Below are 23,737 nucleotides of genomic sequence, written 5' to 3' on the forward strand. Positions count from 1 at the left end.
CTAACAATACGCCTCTATATTGGCTTCCTGAAGTAATTAAACGATGAGTTATTTATCTTGGACCGAGACTACACAATAATGGTATCGACAATACGTTATAATTCGTACATGTCTGTGACCTAAATTAAATGTCTAGCAATGGCGTTACACGAAATTAAACATTGCAGATTTTAAAAGGTTGTCTGGTGGAACATAATATCTGTGTGATTTGTATCACCTTCAAAAAGCTAGAATCATCGGGTAATTTGGCACGAATTCCTATATATCGCTACATCTGCCCGGAAATCTAAACAAAAGCAAGACAGACGGCTGCATGAAAGCCCCTTCTGTCGCTCGTTTAATTGTCTGTCTGACCTTTGTTTCGTCTTGTGCTGGCATTCTTATATATCAACATTTCTCACTGCAAATTGTGTTTTGAGGTCGCATGGTCACTTCAAGGGCAACCATTTTATTAGTTTTTTTTACTTGTCTTGGTGTTCTGAGCGCAAAGCTTTCTTGTCCTCCTCCCCTGTACTCTGCGGGGGCTAGCTGCTGGATGCTTCTGCCTTGCCAGGTATACAATTTGAACCACTGGTTATGTTCAACTGAGTATGCGTGACGGGGTATATGGTGCAAATACTTACTCAATCTCCCGGAATGGGTACATGAACCCTGGGTAAGTACGCGAGTACACAATCAGAGCAAGAGATAAACAAGTCGTCAACCGACACAGATTTTGGCGACAGATAAGTGACGAAGTTTACAACAAAAGCAGCCGAGTTCGTAGAAAGAAGTGAAATGAACCGAAAAGACCACGATGCGTCCGCAGCGAGAACCGGTGAGTGACACGGAAATTAAGAAGTCGCGAAGAGAAAATTAAAGATAGTAGCTACACAGAAGAGTACGTCGCAACAGAAGAAGCCGAGTGTAGAGAATGAAGTTAAGTGAACAAAATGGGTTTCTTGACCTGAAAGGCGACATGAACAACAACAACGGCAACAATGGAACCAGAGCTTGCATTGAGCTGGGGGAGTTGAGCTAGACAGAAGCGAAAAGGAACGACTTGAAGAGACTCCAGCCAACACCAAATAAAGCTTCGCCTATAACTGATTTCTGTATATTTGCAAGATAGGCCATTTTTCTAACATGACTACACAGAAATATGAAGCGAGAACACAGGTGTCCCTTAAGTTATCCCGCAGCGGGACACTTTGGCGTCAGCATTTTGAGATTTAACCCCCACTGACTGCAGAGAACAGAGCTTTCATTATGTGTCAGCGACAGATATATATATATATATATATATATATATATATATATATAACAAACACCGTGACCCACACAGACGTTTACCGCTTGTGCTAGACAACAGCAGAATACCAGGAGTTATCACACACTTACTGTTGCGTGAAGAGTACGTAAAATTTGGTGACCCAGAGATAAAACGAAAAAAAGACGTGATTTCGAGGCACCGGTGAGATTCGAACTCACGATCTCCTGTTTACTAGACAGGCGCTTTAACCAACTAAGCCACGGCGCCGGCGGTAGCGCTGAGACGGCGCGTGTATGTGGCCTCATTGATAGCTGCTCGATCCTGATTAACCTCCTTATTTACTTTCACCTCACGACGACGGCACCTCCTTATAGATCGCCATACCGGATCTCGTGGGATGCGTTCAAGGTTTGAAGAATATATATATATATATATATATATATACCTGCGCGAAAATCAGACACCTAACAAACACCGTGACCCACACAGACGCCATCGACAACTTGAGGCAGATGGAGCTTACGTCGCAATACTTTTTTTTTTCTAAAGTGCCATAGGCGTTTCTTTATACCAATAAAAAATAGTTGCGTGATATTGCATTCATTATATCATCAAAGGTCCTTGCTCTAGTTTATCAGAGGGCAACGTTTTGTAAGAGTGCATAATTTCTCTATCGATGCTAAAAGATGCTTTCTGTCGTCTATTTTTCAAGCCGCTAGTGCTTTGGTGTCAGGTATTCATTGATTGTCTATATTTTATTTATGCTCCGCGTAGGTGATCATGCTGTTTATAAGCGAATTGTTATAATATATTACATTTTCTTTCTGTTTCTGTCCACCTTTTTGTCTGTCATGGCATTTCTGATGCATTGCGAATACTAATAGGTTGACAGTTCGAAGAAATAAAATGTGCGATATTTTTTTCCTACAGGCGGCACTCTAGCGTATATTAGGGATCCGAGCATAGAAGGCTGGTAGATGTGAATGCCTTTAATGTAGCGAAATATTTAGATATAGCGATTTACTTTCGTAATGCTGGGCAGAATTCTGTAACACAGTGTCAATGGAGTGGCTTACCATTAAGCAGCGCCAAGCTTTATTACAAAACGTGGTAGCAACAGGGAACTCGGCTGGTGCTCCACTGGTGGTTTGGTTCTGAGGCAAGCAGGGTAATATATGACCCTGTTTCCGACCAGTGAAGTTAGACCCACCGTAACACATGAAGCAATGTGAATCCGCATTGTTTGCGGTGTACTGGGAAATTACAAAATGGCCATAGTTCGATGACTCGCATGCATCAATGGCATGCTTGCTGCAGGTGCACGTAAACAGGGTTTGTTAAAATTGCACTTTAACACTCAGTGTTGCAGCGACAAGTGAGACACTTAAGAACGATTGTGTAGAGCAGTGTTTCCCAAACTGCGGGTCATGAGACTTTTTCTGGGGGTCATGGAGGGTCCAACTATATGAGCATTCTGCTTACGGGAACAGGGATTAAATTTCAGTATTTGTGCACATGCCCTTACAATGGCACTTCTTCAAGAGTAATGTAAGCAGATATTTGTGTACACATCACACTCGAAATGATCTTTATTATGGGGAGTGGAATATTGGTTATAGCCGAAAGAGAGATGGCGAAACTGCCAGATAAATAGCGATCTAAACCTTCGGTTGCCACAAAGAAACCTTTAAAGAACACGGTCTCCCAACCGCAGCCAGTTTTCTCTCATCGAAACAATAGAATTGCAGTTCAGAAGATAGGATTGTATAAAGAAGGCAAAAGTACCCTTCTTATTCAAACACATGATGAGATCAATCCCTGCTAATGAACATGAACAAGTACTTTTTGTTGCACTCTCTGCTGTGGTTAGTGACATTTAAATCAATTAAGATGTAAATGTATGTATCACTGAAAGAAGTCAATTTTCAGAAGGCTTATAAAACTGGGCGGTCATGCTAGCAAGTTTGTATGCATCCAAAAGTGTTCACGTACCGTAAACTGCATTCAACTCACTCCTCTACCACCTCCCCTTCCAAACACATACACACACATATATATATTTACAACACTAAACGGAAACACGATGTCCTCCTTAGGTTCAGCATTCGCATGAATTTCGGAAAATGCCACTTGCCATTTCCGGCTGTACATGTAATGGCTCCATGGTCTGCTGCTTTGCAGTAAAACGGCAGAGTTTGTCTGCAGAAGTGACAAAACAGAGAATAGAATGAACGCATTCACACTCTAGGTATTCCTAAGCATTTGCAATTTGTCCACATGATAATATACGTCGTTCAATTAAAAAATCAATTTCAATTTGCTGCGTTCCGCTGATGTTATTCTCAAGGATGATGGGTAAACCAGCGCTTCTGCTCTGTTGCTGCACTTTTTCGTCATGTTTCTTGCGTTCAGATCCATATTGGCTTTACGCTTCAGTTGAAATTGGTTGTTGTAAGAGACCGACACCTTCATTTCGTGAGATCCTGACTTGGCGGTGCATGTCGTTTAACCACCAAGACGCATAAATGCAGCCTCCTATTTCCGTAAAACGATTCATCCTTAATTTATGGTTATACGAGACATTTGCACTAAATTCCATTTGGGCTGGCTAACTCTGATTGTAACGCTTATTCACACTCCGTAACGCTTACTACACATCGTATGACTTATTGTCAGTATGTGACCCAGCCAGACTCAGCCTGTGATTTATCTGAATCAACGAAGGATAGCAAAACAAAGCTCCAGGAACACTGCCGAAACAATAGATAGGTCGTACCCAATCTTCGGAAGGAACCAAGTATATGTCGCTGTGTGAGCTTTCATGTTCAACTCTGACCGGTGTGCATGAAGGCAGTCGAGCAGCGAGTTGTTGCTAGAGTCTGCGATGAGCACAAGGGACGAAAAGACCTCGAACACCTGCACGAGACAAGGGCAAACGTATTATACGCAAAGGATACAATGTAGATAGTGAAGCAAGCTGAACATATTGTAACTTCGCTGAGATGTTCACAGCAGCGCATGCTACCCGCGGAATATGTTATTTCACCAAGCCCGAGGGGTGGCTCAGGGCCCCTTTAACTTGTTGTCAAAGTCACCAAGGTTTCAGTCCTTTACGAATGCTGTTAGTGTTATGAATGAGGTAATTTCCTTCTTTGCAAGGTCACCAAAATGAACTATTGCTCTGAAGCCCATCCTCGGTGACCAACTTGTAGGCCTCTGTGAAACAAGATGGATCGACCGGCACGATAATGTTATCCGGTTTCGGGATTCATTTGGAAGCGTGGCGAAAGCTCTGGATAACGTTTCCAGCTGGACAAAAATGCACAGCTTGGCGAAAGCTACGACACTCCTGGCAGCTATCGGCGGCGGCGAATTCCTTGCTGCAATTATTTGCTTGGCTGATATGCTGACGCATACGCTTCCGCTTAGTCACCTTTTCTAAAAATAATGTGTTGACATCCGAACTGCTAAGAACACGTAGGTAGACACCATAGCTGTTCTTGATAACCGAAGAGTGGACTCTGTCGAAGCACTTTCGCAGCTCTAAACAGACGCCGTCGCTTTGGCGCATGATTTGGAAACGGGGATTCAGTCCCCATGTGTCATTCAAAGAAAGGCGTACAGGTGCCACGCGCCTACGCTTGATGTAGAGAGCTACTACACTGCAATAATGTACGTACACTACATTAATGGACAATGTGTTGACCGATTTAAAAGCCGGATTCACAGTTGAGGCAGAAAGTGCCTACGAACTTTTCATTTTTGTGCTTTTTTTTATTGATATGATATTGACACAAGACAAAAACCGTCTTTAAATAACGCGCGCAGGTTCGTGCGCCCTCGAAGAGGACAGCGGCGTATTAGAAGAACAAAGACGAATACGTAATGGCACGTGCATTCGCCGCACGCACGGGGATATATGTGACCGTCGCCAAAAAGAAGAGGAAGTGAAGCGCCGCTCGAGAAAAAGAAGGCTTGTTGATCTCCTGCGTGGACGCTGTAGTTATTTAATTTATTTACTTGCTGGGCACAAGTTAGCCCCAATAAATAGTTATCTTAGAAGTCCTTGAGTCATTCGTTACAAATCTGGTGGAGGTGCTGGGTATGATTTCCAGCCCCATTCGAGTTGAAGAAAGCAGCCCCGAGCCACGCCAACTCGGACCCAACGAGCTCACGCCTGTCCACCAGCGCACGAGCCGTCGCCTACGTGGTGAGCGACCCGAGTTTTCTCTTTTGCCGGAGCCAACTAGAATAGCAGCAGCAGCCAATACCGAAATGACATCCCAGACCGCCTCAACCCACGTCGTCGTTGATCAGCCGATGACGCCTAAGCCTTTCCACGGCGACACTTTTGAAGACGCCGAGGACTGGTTAGAAGGCTTTGAGCGTGTGGCGGACTACAATGGATGGAACGAAGATCGGAAGCGCCGCAACGTTTACTTCGCGTTGCAAGACTCTGCACGAACGTGGTTTGAAAACCATGAAGCTGACCTCCGGTCGTGGGATGACTTCCGACGGGAGCTGCTGGCTACGTATTCGAGCAGAGACCGCAGGGAAAGAGCTGAAGCCGCTTTGCAAACAAGAAGCCAACGAAACAACGAAAGCGTGGCAATGTATGTCGAAGATATGTCGCGCTTATTTCGCCGTGCCGATCCGAGCATGAGCGAGGACAAGAAGCTTCGGCATCTGATGCGCGGTGTGAAGCAGGAGCTTTTTGCCGGTTTGGTTCGAAGCCCTCCACGCACCGTTGCCGAATTCCGTGCCGAGGCGACAACTATGGAAAGGACACTCCAACAGCGAGCGAGGCTCTACAACCGCGATATGAATGTCGCATCTGTGGACGCTATATCAACGGTGTTCGGGAACGGCGTCGATGTCTTACGAGAACTCGTAAGGTCTGTGGTACGAGAAGAGCTCCAGAGGCAACAGCTGAACAATGGCCCTACAGTGGTCTCTTCATTGGCAGAAGTGGTTCGTGAAGAAGTGAGACAAGCAGTCCGCGAACAGCACCCACAAGCACAGCCACAAGCGTCACCAACGGTACGGCCGACTGTATCGTACGCCGAGGTACTCAGAGGAACGCCTGGACGTACTTTCGTCACAGCACCTACCCATGTACCCGAACCTCAGTTCACGCCGCCTCCGCCTGAGACGAGATTGCGGAAGGCTGACATATGGCGCACTCCTGATAGAATCCCACTGTGCTACCACTGTGGCGAAGCTGGTCATCTCTACCGGATGTGCGAGTACCGCAGAGCGGGACTTCGTGGTTTTTCCGTCAGTGCTCCTTGCCCAAGAAACGGTGAACGCCCTTTTGAAATCCGGGAGTATTTGTCAACGCGCCAAAGCCCACATACTTCACAGCAACACCAATCTCGGTCGACAGTACCACTGCGGTATCGATCACCGAGCCCACGTCCATCCTCAAGCTCCCCGAGGCGAAGTTCCCAAAGCCCGCGTCGGGAAAACTAATACCGGCGACCTGTGGAGGTAAGGCCGCTGTCGACGCAAGAACAGAGCCTCCAGCGCTGACTACGAAATGTAACGACAGACTCGAGAGCAGTTGCGGGAACAGCGACGTTACTTCCGATTTGTGTGTGGTGGTAGACGGCTACGAAATTACTGTTTTAATAGACACAGGCGCAGACCATTCAGTTATGAGTAAGGAACTTGCCAGAAGACTGAAGAAAGTGCTGACTCCTTGGAGAGGACCGCAAATTCGAACAGCCGGAGGACACCTTATCGACCCGATGGGCAGGTTCACTTCTAGAATTGGAATACGTGGCTTCACATACGTCGCTACTTTTATTGTCCTGTCAGAATGCTCGAGGGATTTAATTATTGCAATGGACTTTTTGCAGGCGAACGGTGCAGTAATCAACTTGCAGGAATCTTGTGTGTCGTTCTCAACGAAGCACGCCATCGCTACGTTCGAGTGTGAAGAACATTTCGATGCACTCCAGATTATAGACGACGACGTCACGATACCCCCAAGATCCAGCATAGCTGTCGCCGTAAGAAGCAACGTGTTCACCGACTATGAAGGAATAGCAGACAGTAACATTGGCCTCTTACTCGAAAAAGATATCTGTATGGCCAGAGGTCTTGTTCGGCTGCGTGGTGGGTGTTCTAATGTCTTTGTCACTAACTTTGGAAATGAAGTCCAGCATATTGCGAAGGGAACTGTCATTGCCCGCCTTAATGATTATGTCCAGATTATGGATTTGAACCCTTCTGAGGCTGCACCACTCAAGTCTGACAACGTAGACTCCATACTCGCATCCATCAAGATCGAAGCAGCACTATCACCGATCCAGAAGCAGCAAATAGAAAGCCTTGTACGAGAATTCGCCACGTGTTTCTCAACGTCATCCAAAGTCCAGAGAACATCCATCGCCAAACACCGTATCATTGTCGACGAAGCTGTCAGGCCTATTTGCCAGCATCCCTACCGAGTGGCACCGAAAGAGAGAGAGGTCATCAGAAACCAAGTTGAAGAAATGCTGAGAGACGACGTAATTCAACCGTCGACAAGCCCGTGGGCTTCGCCCGTGGTGCTAGTAAAGAAAAAGGATCAGACCTTGCGTTTCTGCGTGGATTACCGGAAGTTGAACGTCGTCACAAAGCGGGATGTTTATCCACTTCCGCGGATCGACGACACCCTTGATAGACTACGGGATGCGAAATTCTTTTCCTCTCTCGACCTCAAAAGTGGATACTGGCAGATAGAAGTGGACGAAAGAGATCGTGAGAAGACAGCGTTCGTCACACCAGACGGGTTATACGAATTCAAGGTACTTCCGTTCGGCCTCTGTTCCGCACCTGCCACATTTCAGCGGATGATGGACACTGTGCTATCCGGGTTAAAGTGGCAGTCCTGTCTCGTTTATCTTGATGATGTCGTGATTTTTTCTACCACCTTTGATCAGCATGTGGAACGACTGCGGACTGTGCTCAACGATATTAGTTCAGCAGGGCTGACGATAAAGCCACAAAAATGTCACTTCGGCTTCCATGAGCTCCTTTTCCTCGGCCATGTGATTAGTTCTGAAGGCATCCGTCCTGACCCTGAGAAGACCGCAGCAGTAGAAAAGTTTCCTAGACCAACGGATAAAAAGGCCGTCAGGCGATTTTATTGCGATAGCAATTATATGGACACTCAAAAGCAGATTTCTGCCGTCGGCGTCGCCGTCGCCGTCGGCGTCGCCGTCGGCGTCGCCGTCGCCGTCGCCGTCGCCGTCGCCGTCGCCGTGAGGTTCCGTATGACGTCATTTGGAGATGAAATCGTCGCCGCGCGCCGAACGCTGTATGTGCGAGTGAAAGGGCGCGAGGGACGCGCTCTTTCACGGGGAGTGAACGCACGGCGGAGAACAAACGCGCGTTCCGCGCCGTGCTTGCTTATGGGCTGCAGAAGTAGGCGTCTCTTTCCTCCTTTACAATCACCATATATGTAGAGCAAACGCGCCTTCTTCGGACGCGCGAGAGGCCGTGGGGGAGGGGGAGGGAAGGGAGGCGACGTTTAGCTGCGGCACCAAGTGCCTATTTATATCAGAGGCTCCAGCAACAGTCACCAACGCCGCACGCATTTTGAGCTAACGCGGGCAAAACGCCGATGGCGTCGACAACAGTTCTGCGTGTTGTTGCTACCAAAGCCGCTCACCTTACTTCGTATGACATTGCTGTGTTGCTATCGCATTCATTGCTTCGCCCGTAGGGCGAAACTGTGACATTTTTTAGGACTTTGTGCCTATTATAGACGTTTCGTCAAAAATTTTTCGAAGATTGCCGAGCCGTTAACGCGATTGACTAAAGAAGATGTACCTTTCATTTGGCTAAGTGAACAAGAAGATGCATTCAATGAGCTACGACGCCGACTTCAAGACCGCCCGGTTCTTGCGCACTTTGATGAAGAAGCGGAAACAGACATCCACACGGACGCAAGCAATTTCGGGCTTGGTGCCGTCCTCGTTCAGTGGCAAAATGGAGAGGAGAGAGTGATTGCATACGCTAGCCGCACTCTTTCGAAGGCTGAAACTAACTACTCTGCAACGGAAAAGGAATTTCTCGCAGTAATATGGGCCATAGGAAAATTCCGACCATACTTATACGGTAGGCCGTTCCGAGCAATCAGCGACCATCATTCGTTGTGCTGGCTTGCAAACCTGAAGGATCCTTCTGGGCGACTTGCTAGATGGAGTCTGAGGCTGCAGGAATACGACATAACGGTCGTGTATAGATCTGGTCGCAAGCACAGTGATGCTGATTGCTTGTCACGTGCTCCGGTCGAGTCTGCTCCTGTGGAAGATGGACACAACTTTCCGTTTCTTGGAGCCGTAACCACGTCTGAGATGGCCAACCATCAACAGTCTGACGCCGAGATGCTTCTACTCATCAGGCACCTGGAAGGACACCCCGTCCATGTTCCGCGAGTTTTCAAACGGGGATTATCATCGTATGTGATGAGAAATAACGTCCTCTACAAAAGGAATTTTGAGCACAGCACAGAGAAATTCTTACTCGTCGTTCCTTCATCCTTGCAATCCGAAATCTTGGAAGCCTGTCACGATGACGCATCCGCAGGACACCTAGGAGTGAGTAGAACATACGCTCGAATTCATGCTAAGTACCACTGGCCAAAGCTATTGAGTTCGGTGCAGCATTATGTGAGAACGTGTCGGGATTGCCAAAGACGCAAAACGCCTCCATTAAAACCCGCAGGCCTCCTTCAACCAATAGAACCCCCAGAAGCCCCGTTCGAACAAGTAGGAATGGACTTGCTTGGTCCATTTCCGACATCGTCATCAGGGAAACGATGGATTGTAGTAGCGACTGATTACCTAACCCGATATGCCGAGACAGCCTCTCTAATCAGTGCGACAGCCATTGAAGTGGCTGAATTCTTTGTCACCAACGTGGTACTACGATATGGTGCCCCTGCAGTTATTATCACGGACCGAGGAACTGCGTTCACAGCGGATTTGACGCAGTGCATTATGCAACTAACTCATACCAGCCACAGGAAAACAACTGCCTATTACCCTCAAACAAATGGGTTGACCGAGCGACTGAACAGGACGCTGACCGATATGTTGTCAACTTACGTAGACTTAGAGCACCGTACATGGGACAAGATACTACCATATGCAACGTTCGCTTACAATACCGCATTGCAAGAGAGCACTCAAGTGACGCCATTTCAGCTTGTTTTTGGCCGAACTGTTACCACACCCTTAGATGCAATGCTGCCAGTAAACGATAGTGCAGAACAAAACCCTGAAATCAGCGAATTTATACAGAGGGCCGAAGAAGCACGTCAGCTGGCGCGACACCGCATTCAACAAAGACAGCGCATTGACGCCGACCGGTACAACTTGCGGCGAAGAGAAGTCGAGTATGCACCAGGTGACAGAGTATGGGTGTGGACTCCCGTACGGACGCGCGGCCTGTCCGAAAAGCTTCTGCGCCGTTATTTCGGCCCTTACCGAGTACTTCGCCGCATTAGTCCATTAAACTACGAAGTTACGCCGGAAGGACAAGTGACCTCATCACGATGCCGACGTCGCACAGAAACTGTGCATGTGGTCAGAATGAAGCCATATTATGACAGGCAGTGAATGTTCTACCAAACACCTCTACTCAGTGCCATATACCACTTTAGTGTGGACAACAGCTTGTCAACAGTTTCGCCACTTTACGCATCGGGACGATGCGTTCTTGGAGGGGGAATAATGACACAAGACAAAAACCGTCTTTAAATAACGCGCGCAGGTTCGTGCGCCCTCGAAGAGGACAGCGGCGTATTAGAAGAACAAAGACGAATACGTAATGGCACGTGCATTCGCCGCACGCACGGGGATATATGTGACCGTCGCCAAAAAGAAGAGGAAGTGAAGCGCCGCTCGAGAAAAAGAAGGCTTGTTGATCTCCTGCGTGGACGCTGTAGTTATTTAATTTATTTACTTGCTGGGCACAAGTTAGCCCCAATAAATAGTTATCTTAGAAGTCCTTGAGTCATTCGTTACAATATGAGGAGATGTTGACGCACAAATAAGGCGCCGGCTACTCCTTAGCTCTTGAATGGGTCTAACAAACAACATACAGGGTTTAAAATAGCCTTCTCATATAAGCTACGTTTGCACAGCAACACGACAATGGTGGGAAAAAAAACGTGGTACATACAATGAAGAAGTTCAATCACTCCACTGCACTGCAGAAGAAAGTCTCAAGAATATAAAGAATAATGGCGCATTACAGTCTCTAATCAGCGGGTGGTGCACACATCGTGTACATCCATTATCACATATAGTCAGGACAGAATATAAACATAACATAATCCACAAACACATATACAGCTACATTGAAATAAAAGAAACATTAAAAGAACTAATAACGGCCAACAATGTCGCTCTCTTCGAGAAATTTTGTTAACGCTTTTTTGCAAGGGCATTGTTGACCAAGGGCCCAAAAGTTTTCTTCAACTGAAAGGTCTGCGTTCTAATGGCCATAAAGTTGATTTAAGTCGGCGTCTTGGTGTGTTGTGATGTGGACAATCTAAAATGAGGTGATATACATCTTCATCTACAAATCCACAATCACATTCGGGGGTTTGCGCACGGCCAATTCTATGTAAGAAATGTTTTGTGTAGGCAGTGCCTAGTCGTAATCGCTGAATAACGGTTTCCATATTTCTGTCTAATGACAACGGAAATTTGTATTCAATAAGCGGATCAATATGGTATAAATCAGAGCTCTTCGAATTCTGGTCAAACCACGTATTTCTAGACATTTTAAAAGATGTTGCCCTTATGATGCAGCGTAATTCATTTTTTTATATTGGGAGCAAAATCGCATCATCTTTGAGGTGTGCTTGTGCTGCTTCATCGGCTGCTGTGTTGCCAGGAATGTTGCAATGTCCAGGTATCCACTGGAATCTTATTTCATGCTTCTCTTGGCTAGCCTTGGTGAGGTCTCTAAGTGTTTCATATATTATGCCATCACTGATTGTTTTTTTCTTTTGTGCTGCAGAATCACATTAGTGCCGCCTGTGAATCGCTGAAAATTATCCATTTTTGCGCATCTCGTACTGAAGTTATAAATTTTAATGCACATGGGATTCCGAACAGTTCAGCCGTTGTGGACGAAGTCGCACGAGATAACTTAAATGATTCGTGTTTATTGAGGTGCGGTATATAGAATGCTGAAGTTGACGAGATTTCTGTACTGGAGCCATCTGTGTAGACGTGTACGTATCCTGAATGCCGCATATAAATCTGAATGCACGTCTCTTTTTCTGAATATGCCATCTACTGACAATTCGATTTTTGGACGAGTAAGCAGCCATGAAGGATATTCGACATCTGAGTTCAAAAATTCATTTCTTGGCAATATATGAAGATTTCCCTGAATTTCTTTATGAACATAACTTCTATCTCGTTTTATTATCTCTAGAGCCAATGGATGCTTTTTATGCTGTGTTTGAAGACGAAAATAATGCCGGTATGTTTTTGTAGTTCTCATAACTGGAAACGGTGATTGACGAGCCTCAGCTATTAGAAGACGTCTAGAAGTCGCTCGTGGAACTCCTAGACATACGCGTAGTCCTCTAGCTAGATGTCTTTGAAGTCGCTCTTCTGACGTGTCTGAAAGTCCGTGCAAGATGGGCGCAGAATACGCAATTTTTCGTCGTATTAATGCATTGTAAACAGTCAGCATGGTCGACACTGATCCACCCCATGATGTACCAGCAAATCTGCGAAGTACATTCACTATTGCATCGACCTCGTTTTCAAGTTTTTTTATGTGGGGTACCCAGGATAGTTGCCGATCAAGTATTATTCCAAGAAAACGATGCTCCGAGCGTAGGGAAATACAGCAGTCGTCGCATGTGATAGAACCATTCTTCTCTCTCTAAAAAAGTGGTTAATAATATTTATGCCGTCTTGTAACGCCATCTGAAGTAATTGAACATTAGATCCAGATGTCCAAATGCACACATCATCTGCATACAGTCAGAATCTTAACTGCGATGGCAGTCTTCTCACTAAATCAGTCATGACGCCGTTAAAAAGAAAAGGCTTGCCTGTGGTACTCCCTGCTTGCCAACATGTTCAGCACTCTTTCCTTCACTCATCTAAACAAATATTTTGCGCCTTGATGAAAATTCAGAAATCCATCGCAAGGACCTGCCGGACATTCCGATTTCTAACATACTTAGCAGAACATGAACGTGACGAACAGTGTCAAATGCCCTCTTGATGTCTAAGAATACTGCTATCGTCAAGTTGCCATATGCACGTCCATGTTCCACAGAGGTTACTATATCTAATATTGCATCCATTGTGCATCTCTGTTTTCTAAAACCTTTTAAGTAGTTGGAAAACACATCCGTTTCATTACACCACCACTGAAGTCGCGCGTCAATCATTTTCTCCATTACTTTGCAAAGCAACTTGTCAGACTAACTGGGCGTAAGGATTCAAGGCACAAGGGCGTCTTACCCGGTTTTAAAATTGGTATAATTCGAGCAACTTTCCAAGAATCAGGTACAGTTTCTTCTATCCATAGATTATTATAAATGTCTAAGAGAGCATTTGTACCTGTCAGCCCGAGGTTTCTTAGCATATTGTATGTAACGCCGTCCGGCCCAGCAGCAGAGTTTTGGCGACATGATGCAATTGCACATTGAAGCTTACTTATTGTGATCAGGGTCTAATTGAGAATGTTGCGCCCAATAACAAGCATTTACTTTCTGCTTAGCTAACACTACTGAATTATCAAATTCTGTACATTGTGATGAAAAAGCAGGTCTGGAAGTAAGCTCGCAAAATACATCTGCAACTATTACCTCAAATGTGTCCAGGGCTACAGCGATAGAATGAAATGGGAAGCTCTGTGTTACAGGGCCGCTTAAAGAGCGAATTACTAGAAAAATTCTTGGGACAGACGTGTGAGGAGACAGCGTGCTGCAGAAATTGAGCCAGCGCCGTTTGCCAAAATTTTCCATGCGTCGGCGCATTACATTGTGAATTTTCTGAGCATTTTTGTATGGTTCTAAACTTCCGCTTCGTCGGTAGGCTCGTTCGGATCGGCGTCTGATGTCTTATAGGTTTTCATACTCTCTGTCAACTGCAGCATAATCTCCTGAAATTGGGATCTTCTTTGTGCATATGTTAACATTATCCTGAAAAAATTCAGTCAAATTTTCAACAGATGTATGTTGACTAATTTAATCCGTTAGGCGTTACCGAAAAGCTTTCCAGTTGGTTAGTCTGTTGTAATGCCTGATACCATTGTGCATGCTAGGGTGATTTACAAGGATAGGAAAATGGTCACTTCCGCGCGTTTCCACATCTGTTGTCCATCCCACACCATTCACTAGATCTTGGGAACACACGGTAACTTCTATGCAGCTTGAATAATTATATCCACGAAGAAATGTTGGCGCTCCATCGTTTAAAACAGTCAAGTTGCATTTGTCTATGGCGCACTCAATAGCGTTACCACGTGCATCACAGCGATTACTGCCCCATATAATGTTGTGTGCATTGAAGTCTCCACATATAAAAAGATTAGTATGAGCTATTTTGAAGATATACACTACCGTTTCCACTGAGATACGGCCTGAAGGTTGTAGATATAGATTAATCACTGTTATGCACAGCTTACCAAAGGATACTTGACCTGCGATGAATTCCGGAAAGTCTGAATCACTTGATTGAATTTGATAAGATGGCAAGTCCTTTCTGACGCACAGGAGCACTCTGCTAACAGCACCCTGACGAGACGACTTGTATATCACATAAATTGAGAGGCGAAAATCGTCACTGATTCCCGCCTCTTGATTGCAAAGTATCGGAAAGTTGTATTGCACAAGTAGTTTTCGAAAGTCAGCACACTTCCTTCGAAGACTGTTGGCATTCCACTGAAATATCGAGAGATTTTTGTAGCGGTTATTCATGTACTGCTTGCCGCAGGGTTGGTCCGGATTGTTGACACAATAGTGCTTCCAGAGGCAACCAGGCTTTCACTTCTGGTAGGTTGTTTGCTTCTGGCAGAGCAGATAGGATTGCCTTAAGAGCTGCGAAAAGCATCGGCAAAATCAGTTGCGTCACCGATGTGGTGGTATGGTCGCTATTAACTGGCGTTACTGCTGCAGGGGGCCCGTAAGGTCGTTGAGAATGATGTGTGCGAACATGGGAGCTTTCTGGCGCATTACTTTCTGCCTGTTGTTTTGTGGGTTTCCGCAGCATTGACGCATAAGTCGGGGCGCTTGACTGTGATCCTCTTGATTGATCTCATGTTTGCACTCTCGGTGGTTCTCTTGATGAATATGTTGTTGGTTCTCTTTGCTGTGGTGGTTTCGGTTCCCGCTGAGGCTGGTGGCCTTGCACTGGATGAACAATCTCATGGTTTGGGGAGGGTTCATTGCGGCGTGGTTGCTTTCCATGGATGAGTTCATGTCGACGCATTTGTGCCGCAGCCTTGTTCTGTGGGCAGCCTGAGTAGGAGGCAGCATGGTTCCCCGCACAGTTCGCACATTTAGGCTGAAGGAGGGATTTGCATTCCTTGTGTTCATGATCTCCTGAGCAGACTTTGCATCGACGTGTGCTGTGGAAGCTTTTCGCCATGTGCCCAAATCGCTGGCAATTATAGCAGCGAAGTGCTGGTCCTAGATATTTCTCGACTGGATGACTAGTGAAACCTAAGCAAATTCTTCCTGGAATCGGGTGATCATCTCTGAAAATCAGAATTACCGTGTGAAGTGTATGCGACGTCACTGCTCCATCTTCCTGGCGGTAATACATTATCTGTCTGTGTGCCGATATAACACCAGCATCTTCCAAGAAGTCTAGGAGTTGCTCGTCTGTATATTGCAGAGGCACATGTTTTACCTTCCCTACGTTTCGCGTTTATGACTCGGGGATGAAGGGCTTGACTTCTAGGCCACCTGCACTTGAGAGCATCAGATGGCGTTTTGCGGATGCTAAGGAAGCAACGCTGACACTGAAACTTCTATCTCTGGTCGTCCGGAAGGACTGCACTTTTTCTTTGGCATCGGAAACTATTTCAGCAGACACTCGGTTAGGGTTCACTTGCCAAAAAGTAGTACCTTCGTTTGTTGGGCGAAAGACAATTGGGATGCCTTCTGCTCGCTTTTTCTTGTACGTGACCAAAGTAAACGGTTCATCCTTACCCATATCTTCATCACTTAGATCATATTTCGATGTTTTATCGTCGTCGTTGTCCTCTAGGCGAGGTTTCTTGCTCTCGAATTCACCGTCAGTCATTACTCCTGATTTCGGCGAAGTTGTTTCCGAGTTGGAAAGAACCAAACGCGCCTGTTTTATGAAGCTTTGTGATGCCTGCAAGCCCCTAGGCTTTACATTACGACCTGTAGTATCATTCATCCTTTGGTATCCTTTAGTATCCTGTAGTATCATTCATCCATTAGTATCCTTTAATATCTGGTAGTATCCTTTTTGTGCTTACTCAGATATGCGCTACAAAAGAGGCAACAAAAATCTCTCGCAAGTTTTGCTCAGCAATATTCCGCGTTTGTGGGAAGCCAGTGCCTCAACTACAGCAAAAATAGGCCAAGCTGAGCTAAGTTTATAGCAGTATAAATGGTAGCGTGAAGCCGAAGACGGAGCGGAACTTTCCACCACTGATTCTGGTGCGCTGGGCGTGTACGACTGGGAAGTCTTTCCTTTAATCCATACAATCCTACAGATAATGACCACCCTACATGTGAGTGATGGCAGTGCCGAAAAGTCTTTTCCTGTTCTACGCTGTTTGAAGATTTGGATGCGTTCTGAAATGAGCGAAGGGCGCTTGACTGGACTGGCAATGTTGCATACTCCTAGGGACATTGCCTTTGACACAAGTAATTGAGCGGTTCGCAACTAAAGATTGCGGACAACGGAGGTTAGAATTTGTTGTGTAAGTAGCTTGCATAGGTTGGGTCGTTGCAAGGTTAATTGACGACGATGCCACCATTAACGCTTTTATAACTAACATGTGAACCTTGTTATCGCAGATGTACATGTTTGCTCTTGTATAAATATTCTTTCCGCTGCATGTGTTGCTTTTCGATTCCTCTGTTTTCTTTTATTAAAACTGTCGCTTGTTCCGATGTAGTTGTATGCTTTTTTAGCACACGTTAATGTAGCAGTTTTCCTCCTCTCTACATATCTGTATAATATTTGAATTTTGTTCTCCCAGAGTTTACTTGGTGTCCATTATTGATGAGTGGTACTCTACTTCACCTATAGGCAAAGCTCGGCAGGGCATTAAGCGTAAATGAAGAAATCACCGCGATCCGCTGGTTAATGCTGCTTGTATCGTTTTCCTTAATACACCTTGCGTTCATATTTGCAGCCGATATTATCCAGATTTCTGTATAAAATTTTCATTTTAGTTTTTAGTGCTGTTACAAGTTTTGACCGTGCCCACCGGTGTCAATAAATTGTTTTCAGGCTGGTCACGGGGTTGTCTGCAAGATGCTGGTGAAAAAGGTACTAAGGGGTGCAAATGTGAACCAATCATGGCCATTTGGTTACAAACGTGTGCTTAGTTGTGCAACACCCCCCCCCCCCCCGCCCTCTTAGCCGCATAACATATCGTCTAGATTAGACCACGCATACAAAGTCAAACCAATTTTCGCTCATACTGAAAAATACCGGAACTCACCTCTCGCACTATCAATAGATCAATGGAATTCATTGCCATCTAGCATTGCCACTATCAATGATCCTCAATCTTTTCTGTCAGCGCTGCAATCCTTTCTTGAACGTCAAGGCATTTCACAATAGTTTTCTTTTTGTATATACTAGTAAGAGTTGGCGTTTTCATTAGAAACTGACACAAATCCACCTGACACAAAAGTCATCCACCTGATGCTCGCATTGTTCTTTAAGTGCTGCCATGATCGTACCTGAAAAGCATTTCTTTTTACACTGAACTGACTGTATATTATACATTGTTTTTATATTTTATATTTTTACATTGTATTTCTAGGATACAATGTGGACTTATCCTTTGTGTTAGTATTATACCTTGTTGCTTTTAGTTTCTGTTCACCATGCTATATTTGAACTTGCATTCTTGTGTCCACTGAAATGCCATTTTCACCTGCAGTGCGACTACTTTGTTATTCCCGTTTCAACACCCCCCTCCCCCCCTATGTAATGCCCTTCTGGGCCTTTAGGGTATCCAAATAAATAAATAAATAAATAAAATAAGGAAACTCCCTCCTCCGCCATCCTCAAAGCAGCCACGTGTATCTGGCCCTGTGAGGCGCTTTCGCTGTGTGCAAAATAGTACGCAAGAAGGTAGTTCATTAAAAGCAATAAATTCGAAGGCGATTCAACCTCTAGCTGAAGTCGATGAAAGACATAGTCTAGCTCAGCGACTTGGGCTTGAGAATGGAGTGTATGAAACAAATAATCTTTACGGAGAGCCGCTCTGCGGCGACAAGGTTTGATACACGTAAAGTAAAGCTTTTCTGGCATACCAATTTTTTTTTAAATTCATGCATGTGTACTTGAAATTAAAAAGACGTACACGATGTATATTCTGTTGTAGCGCATGCCTTACGTCCTTGACCCGCTCTCCGGGAAAGTCAGGTGCAAGCACGTCCCGATGGCGCTGCTGCATGGCTCTCACATCGTCTGTGGATCACAGTCTGTCGCATGCCGGGCATGTAGTCCCAAATGGACGCTGCGTGAAGCATTTGTCCGAGTACCGATCCGCTGTGGCGTGCAAGACACTGCAGAACTCTCGGTTAATCTCCAGGCTCGTGCGGCCACTCGCATCTTGTCCAGGAGCATAGTTCGCTTTCACAGCTTCATGTTGTCTCTGGACGCTTCTTCAACAATTATACAATGATCCAGGCCCAGCCCTCGCTCTGCCGGTGTTTTCCCGCACACTCGATACTTCATGGTGGTTCTTAGGAACTCGCTGTGCGTTTCCCGCTGCTCGTTTATCTTCTACATTGCCGCAAGCCATCACACTTTGTAAAACAGCTAATTTTTCCGCTAGCATTTGTATGAACATTTTACGAACTGAAAATATTCAATGATGCTTTTATTTGTGCTTACTGTTATGCTCCTGTGTTCTCCTTCATGCTCGTCGTGTATTTTGTTGTACAAAATCCCCCATTGCTCAATGCTCCAACCGGAGCCTGTGATTTACTTATAAAATAAGGTCGCAGTTTCGCCCAAAACGCGAAGCATCGATGGCGATAGCAAATTAGTAGACAACTATACGAACTAAGGATAGTAGTTTTCTCGGCCCTATGAGCTTATAAACATTCGCCTAAACAAAACTAACACGCACGGTGTCCCGCGCACACGGTAAACATGAACACATAGATCTCGCTGACCGCCGAAACTCGCTGTAAAAACGCTAGAGTGAGGAGGCGCGGCAGCAGCTTGAGTGAATTGACCTTCGGGATGCATCTCACTTCAACGCGAACTAAACGTCGAAACCACAGCGCATACAAACTTCATGCACATCGCAGATCACTTTGAAGATGAGGCCCGCGCGAGCGCGCTCATTGTCCACGTCGCAGATCGCTCGCAAGATACGGCGGCCGCGCCGCAAGGAGCAGCCGCCTGACCCTAGCAAGCTTTCACTCCCACTTTTACAGAGTACGGCGCGCGGCGGCAATTTTATCGCCCTTGGAGTTTATACGGAACCTCACGGTGATGACCACGACCACGGCGACTGCAGAAATGCGCTTGGAGTATCAATATGAATGCTATACATAATATAAGAATATGTATAATAACTATGAATATAATAGATAAATAAGTAAATTGTAATGGTGAAGATAGCACAAGCGTCGCTGCGGCCGTGTGGCTCCTGAATTGAAGACAAAGACCAAAGATCGCTTTCGCTGCTTTCCTCGCGCTGGCGTTTGGCTGGAACTGTTCGGCTGCTCTATGCGCTGGACCTGACGTGACTGGGATTCCCTCTAGGCGCCAATAATTCCCGTAGCAAAATAAATAAATAAAATGAAGCCAGTGAAACCTAGGGGAACGTAATTACGTTTAAATGTACGCTACAGTGTGGGTTTTACGCGTTGACAGCAAGGTCTTTACAAGACACGCTGTAGTGTGTAGTGGGTGCCGGATTAACTTTTACCACCTGGGGCTCTTCAACATGCAGCTTAATTTAAGTTCACGAGTGTTTCAGCATTTTGCCCTATTTTAACGGCGGCCGCTAGGGCCAGAAGCGTGCCCGCGACCCAGCAGCGCAACGACATTCACTAATTAAGCTACGCAGCGGGTTGTTTTGTTTAAATTAAGTGTACATATAATAATTTAAGGAAGCCTAAGTGGACGAAAGGATAACGTTGATATATATGGCAATACTAGTGCAAAGCCCTTAAAACGTCAGAATGCTGCACGAGTTGGTAGAGATTCAAGGTATGGAAAGGCTCGTGTACAAAATACGGACGCAAGAGGAACGAAAACGATATAAACGCCAACGATGACGTAAACATAAACAACTACTTGAGGTATTAGCTTCCGTAGCCACGATAGCTGATGCCTCATGGAAGCAGGTTTTAGCATTGTTGCCTCAGCCACGTTGTGGGAATGCCCAATAAAGTACATCATGTCTTCATGTTCACGCATTGTCGCAGAAGAAATTCAAAGCAAGGAGACGTGAGTCGTGGGCATTACTGACGTTCGCTCGCTGTTGGATATACTTTAAAAAGTAAGGAGGCAATATTGGGTCAACGTCGTGTTTACAGCTGAAGATGGTTTAGAAAGCGTTGACACCTCCATAAAAGAAAGGAAAAATCGTTAAACAATAACAAAAACAAATGATCGGGCAGGTGTTATGTTAAGCATACTAACTTGTTTGTAAAATACACTATAGAATATTTCATAAAGTACCTTTGAGCTCCGATTGCTTTTATGTATGACACCGGCCGTTGCTTCAATCAGAGATTATTATCACACGAACGACCGTCTCATCGGCTGAATGCTGTCTAACATTTCGATGCGTTGTCGAAACTGCAGGGGCAAGCAAAATTTTATAAAAAGTGGAGCTCTGTGCACACATAGGAATGAAGGAGTGCGTCTCATGGTCGAGTAGTTGAATGCCATAATATCGGTTGCGCGTGCGTAAATCTTTATTTCTTTATCTTGCATACATTCCTAAAAAGCTTCCTTGCGCGAGCGCCCACGTGTGTCGACGGTAGGAAGATTGGCACTCCTTTATTTGAGCTTACACCAATAAATTTTCTACCTTTCTTGGCCATTCTTCTACCTTTAAGTTGATAGTCGGCGGTCCGGTATTTTCGTTCTCCATATTCCAGCCTTGCCATTGCACATCTACTGTGAACTTTATCAATTAGGATGCCCTAAAGGGACATATTTGATGTAATATACACCACTGTGCCATTTTTCTTAAAAATTTTTTACAGCACTTTTGCAAACTCATGTAGGCTGCTAGCCACAGATCTTCGCGAAGTGTCAAGCTAATACAGCCCAATAAACTGCCAGATTTAACAATATAATTTGGACAACAAATCCTCTACTTTGGACGATCTATTAGATGCACTGTGCAAAATTTTAATGCTGGTCTTATTGTACTTTTGTTTTGATATTCAGAAAGTGCTCAAGTCCTCATTGGATTAAAATAAATACTTGCCTTGCTCAAAACATTCATACTATTTAATAAAATTCTGCTGCCATCAGTCGGTAGTCGGCTGCCAGTAGTCGGTAGCCTGTGTCGCCAAAGCCGCAAATTTTATTCGCTAGAGTCGAGGCGTTTTCTAAGAAGAAAATTGTCTGCGTTTGATAAGTATCTAAGCACGAAAATCGGAGTTCGCCTCAACCTAAAGTTTCCTTGTGCCTCGGCAATGTTTGAGCAGATTTTCTATTCTGGTTCGTGGATTACTAGGCGTGGGGCGGAATTCACGCGTCTACGTGCATCTTCACCTGTGCTACGTTCACCTTACTCTGTAATTGTTTTTTAACTCGTAGTGAGGAGAATTACCTGGTATGAATTCACCTTGGCTTTTCAACCAAGCCGCGCGGAGCTCAGTTTCCCTCGGCAGTGGCCGCCGTTCATCTACCACTTCTATTGCAGTTCGTACATTAACTTCAGTGTATGGTAAAGTACATTATCTGGTATGAACTATTCTGAACACCTCCAGCAAGCCATCGCTCACAGACAGTAGAAAAATTTGAAGATGGTATGAGATCAACTGTCAATATCTTTTCTTGAGTACACCAAATAATCTGGCTCTTATGGGTAAGTTTAGTCTAGTGTAATGAAAAACCAGGCCATTTCATTGATGAAGACAACACTACCTTGACAGAGTCCGGAGCATCGTTGGCCATTTCCCTTGGTCCTTCAGAAGGATGCAGGTTTGCCAAACCAAGGCTGATGCGACATAAAAGGAAATAACAAAAAATCACAAGGGTCTTCATTGGGGCAAAAAAAAAAAAGATTCTAATGCGCAGTGGTCGCTTGATCTACCTTTGTAGCAGGAGGCACTGCAATGGGGTCGCGAGTTTCGGAAACTATATATAACTTCCTAAGGTTTCCTGACCTCTAATCACCGCTGACAGGCTTATTGCCGTTGATAACAGCAACAACGTTACTTTCCGTCAACAGCTGGCATAATGCCTAGGTGCCGTCATAAGAAGCTATCTAGTCGCATCCGGTAAAGTGACAAAAATAAAAAAAAAGTTACCCGCTCGCGTTCATGAAACGCAGAGCGAGAAAGCGAGTAAAGAAACGAGTAAAACAAGGGGTCAGTGGTACTGCCATCTAAGTTTCATTCGCTCTGGCTAAGTTGCTTTTTTATAATGCTTGGTCATGATATTGTGGACTATGTTTGTTCTCTACCCGCTCCCCCCTGTGTAATCCTCCGGCCCTGAGGGTAAACAAATCAATAATGTTTCTGCTTATGCGAGAAATAACGCCGAGAAATAACCCTCAGGCGTGCTTGGACGGGGCTGGTTGGTATGGCATGACTTTTTGCTCAAGATCCACGGCTAAGGAAGCACACGCAGGGAAACTCAGTCGTAAACGATAAACAAGCATTGTGTCCTCGGCTCTGTTTTATGTTGACGTGTAAGTGTCTCTGTGTGTGCCACCTAAGCAGCGCTACTTACACCATAAAGTTTTTGCAGTAAGCGCTCGTGATATCAGGTAACGCGTGACTCTTGAACGTAATGGTACTTTCCAGAAAGACGAACCTGCCATGTGTCAGCTTGTAGGCGTGCCAAGAGATCACTGCAACACGTCATAAAATTCGCCTTGTCACCGCAGGCACATCTGGAAGATGCATAGCCAGACGTGGGCGGCCGCTGTGATTCGGTTTGATGACAATGAACCACACTTGTTGCAATCATGGCCGCCAAACTGTGTCTTTAATGTAGAGAGTAGATGTTTGCCTAGTGAATTGTTTGCAGTTTATTCCTCTATGCTTGACCTTCTGGTGCGCCGTCACAGACCCTA

The 23,737-nt window shown here is 45.3% G+C and overlaps 1 protein-coding gene and 1 non-coding gene across 2 annotated transcripts; both read right to left on the reverse strand.

The window, feature by feature from the left end:
• Positions 1–619: 619 nt before the first annotated feature.
• On the reverse strand, positions 620–22,785 carry LOC125947709 (uncharacterized). Its single transcript, XM_049672952.1, has 4 exons — positions 22,582–22,785; positions 4,029–4,168; positions 3,387–3,451; positions 620–651 (listed from the first exon to the last, which is right to left on the reverse strand). Exons 1-4 carry the CDS (start codon positions 22,699–22,701, stop codon positions 620–622), a joined length of 357 nt encoding a protein of 118 aa, XP_049528909.1. The 5' UTR covers positions 22,702–22,785.
• On the reverse strand, positions 1,446–1,519 carry Trnat-agu (transfer RNA threonine (anticodon AGU)). The gene has a single exon. It is a non-coding gene; the product is annotated as a tRNA-Thr (tRNA).
• Positions 22,786–23,737: the final 952 nt, after the last annotated feature.

The sequence above is a fragment of the Dermacentor silvarum genome, chromosome 8 (assembly GCF_013339745.2).
Source record: "Dermacentor silvarum isolate Dsil-2018 chromosome 8, BIME_Dsil_1.4, whole genome shotgun sequence".
NCBI lineage: Eukaryota > Metazoa > Arthropoda > Arachnida > Ixodida > Ixodidae > Dermacentor > Dermacentor silvarum.

Excerpts from the sequence above, each read along its gene's own strand:
- LOC125947709 (XM_049672952.1), bottom strand. The coding sequence starts at position 22,701 with ATGAAGACCCTTGTGATTTTTTGTTATTTCCTTTTATGTCGCATCAGC. Across the intron at positions 4,169-22,581 it reads ATGCTCCGGACTCTGTCAAG|GTGTTCGAGGTCTTTTCGTC; the intron begins GTAGTGTTGTCT and ends TGTCTCGTGCAG. Across the intron at positions 3,452-4,028 it reads TGGTTCCTTCCGAAGATTGG|ACAAACTCTGCCGTTTTACT; the intron begins GTACGACCTATC and ends TCACTTCTGCAG.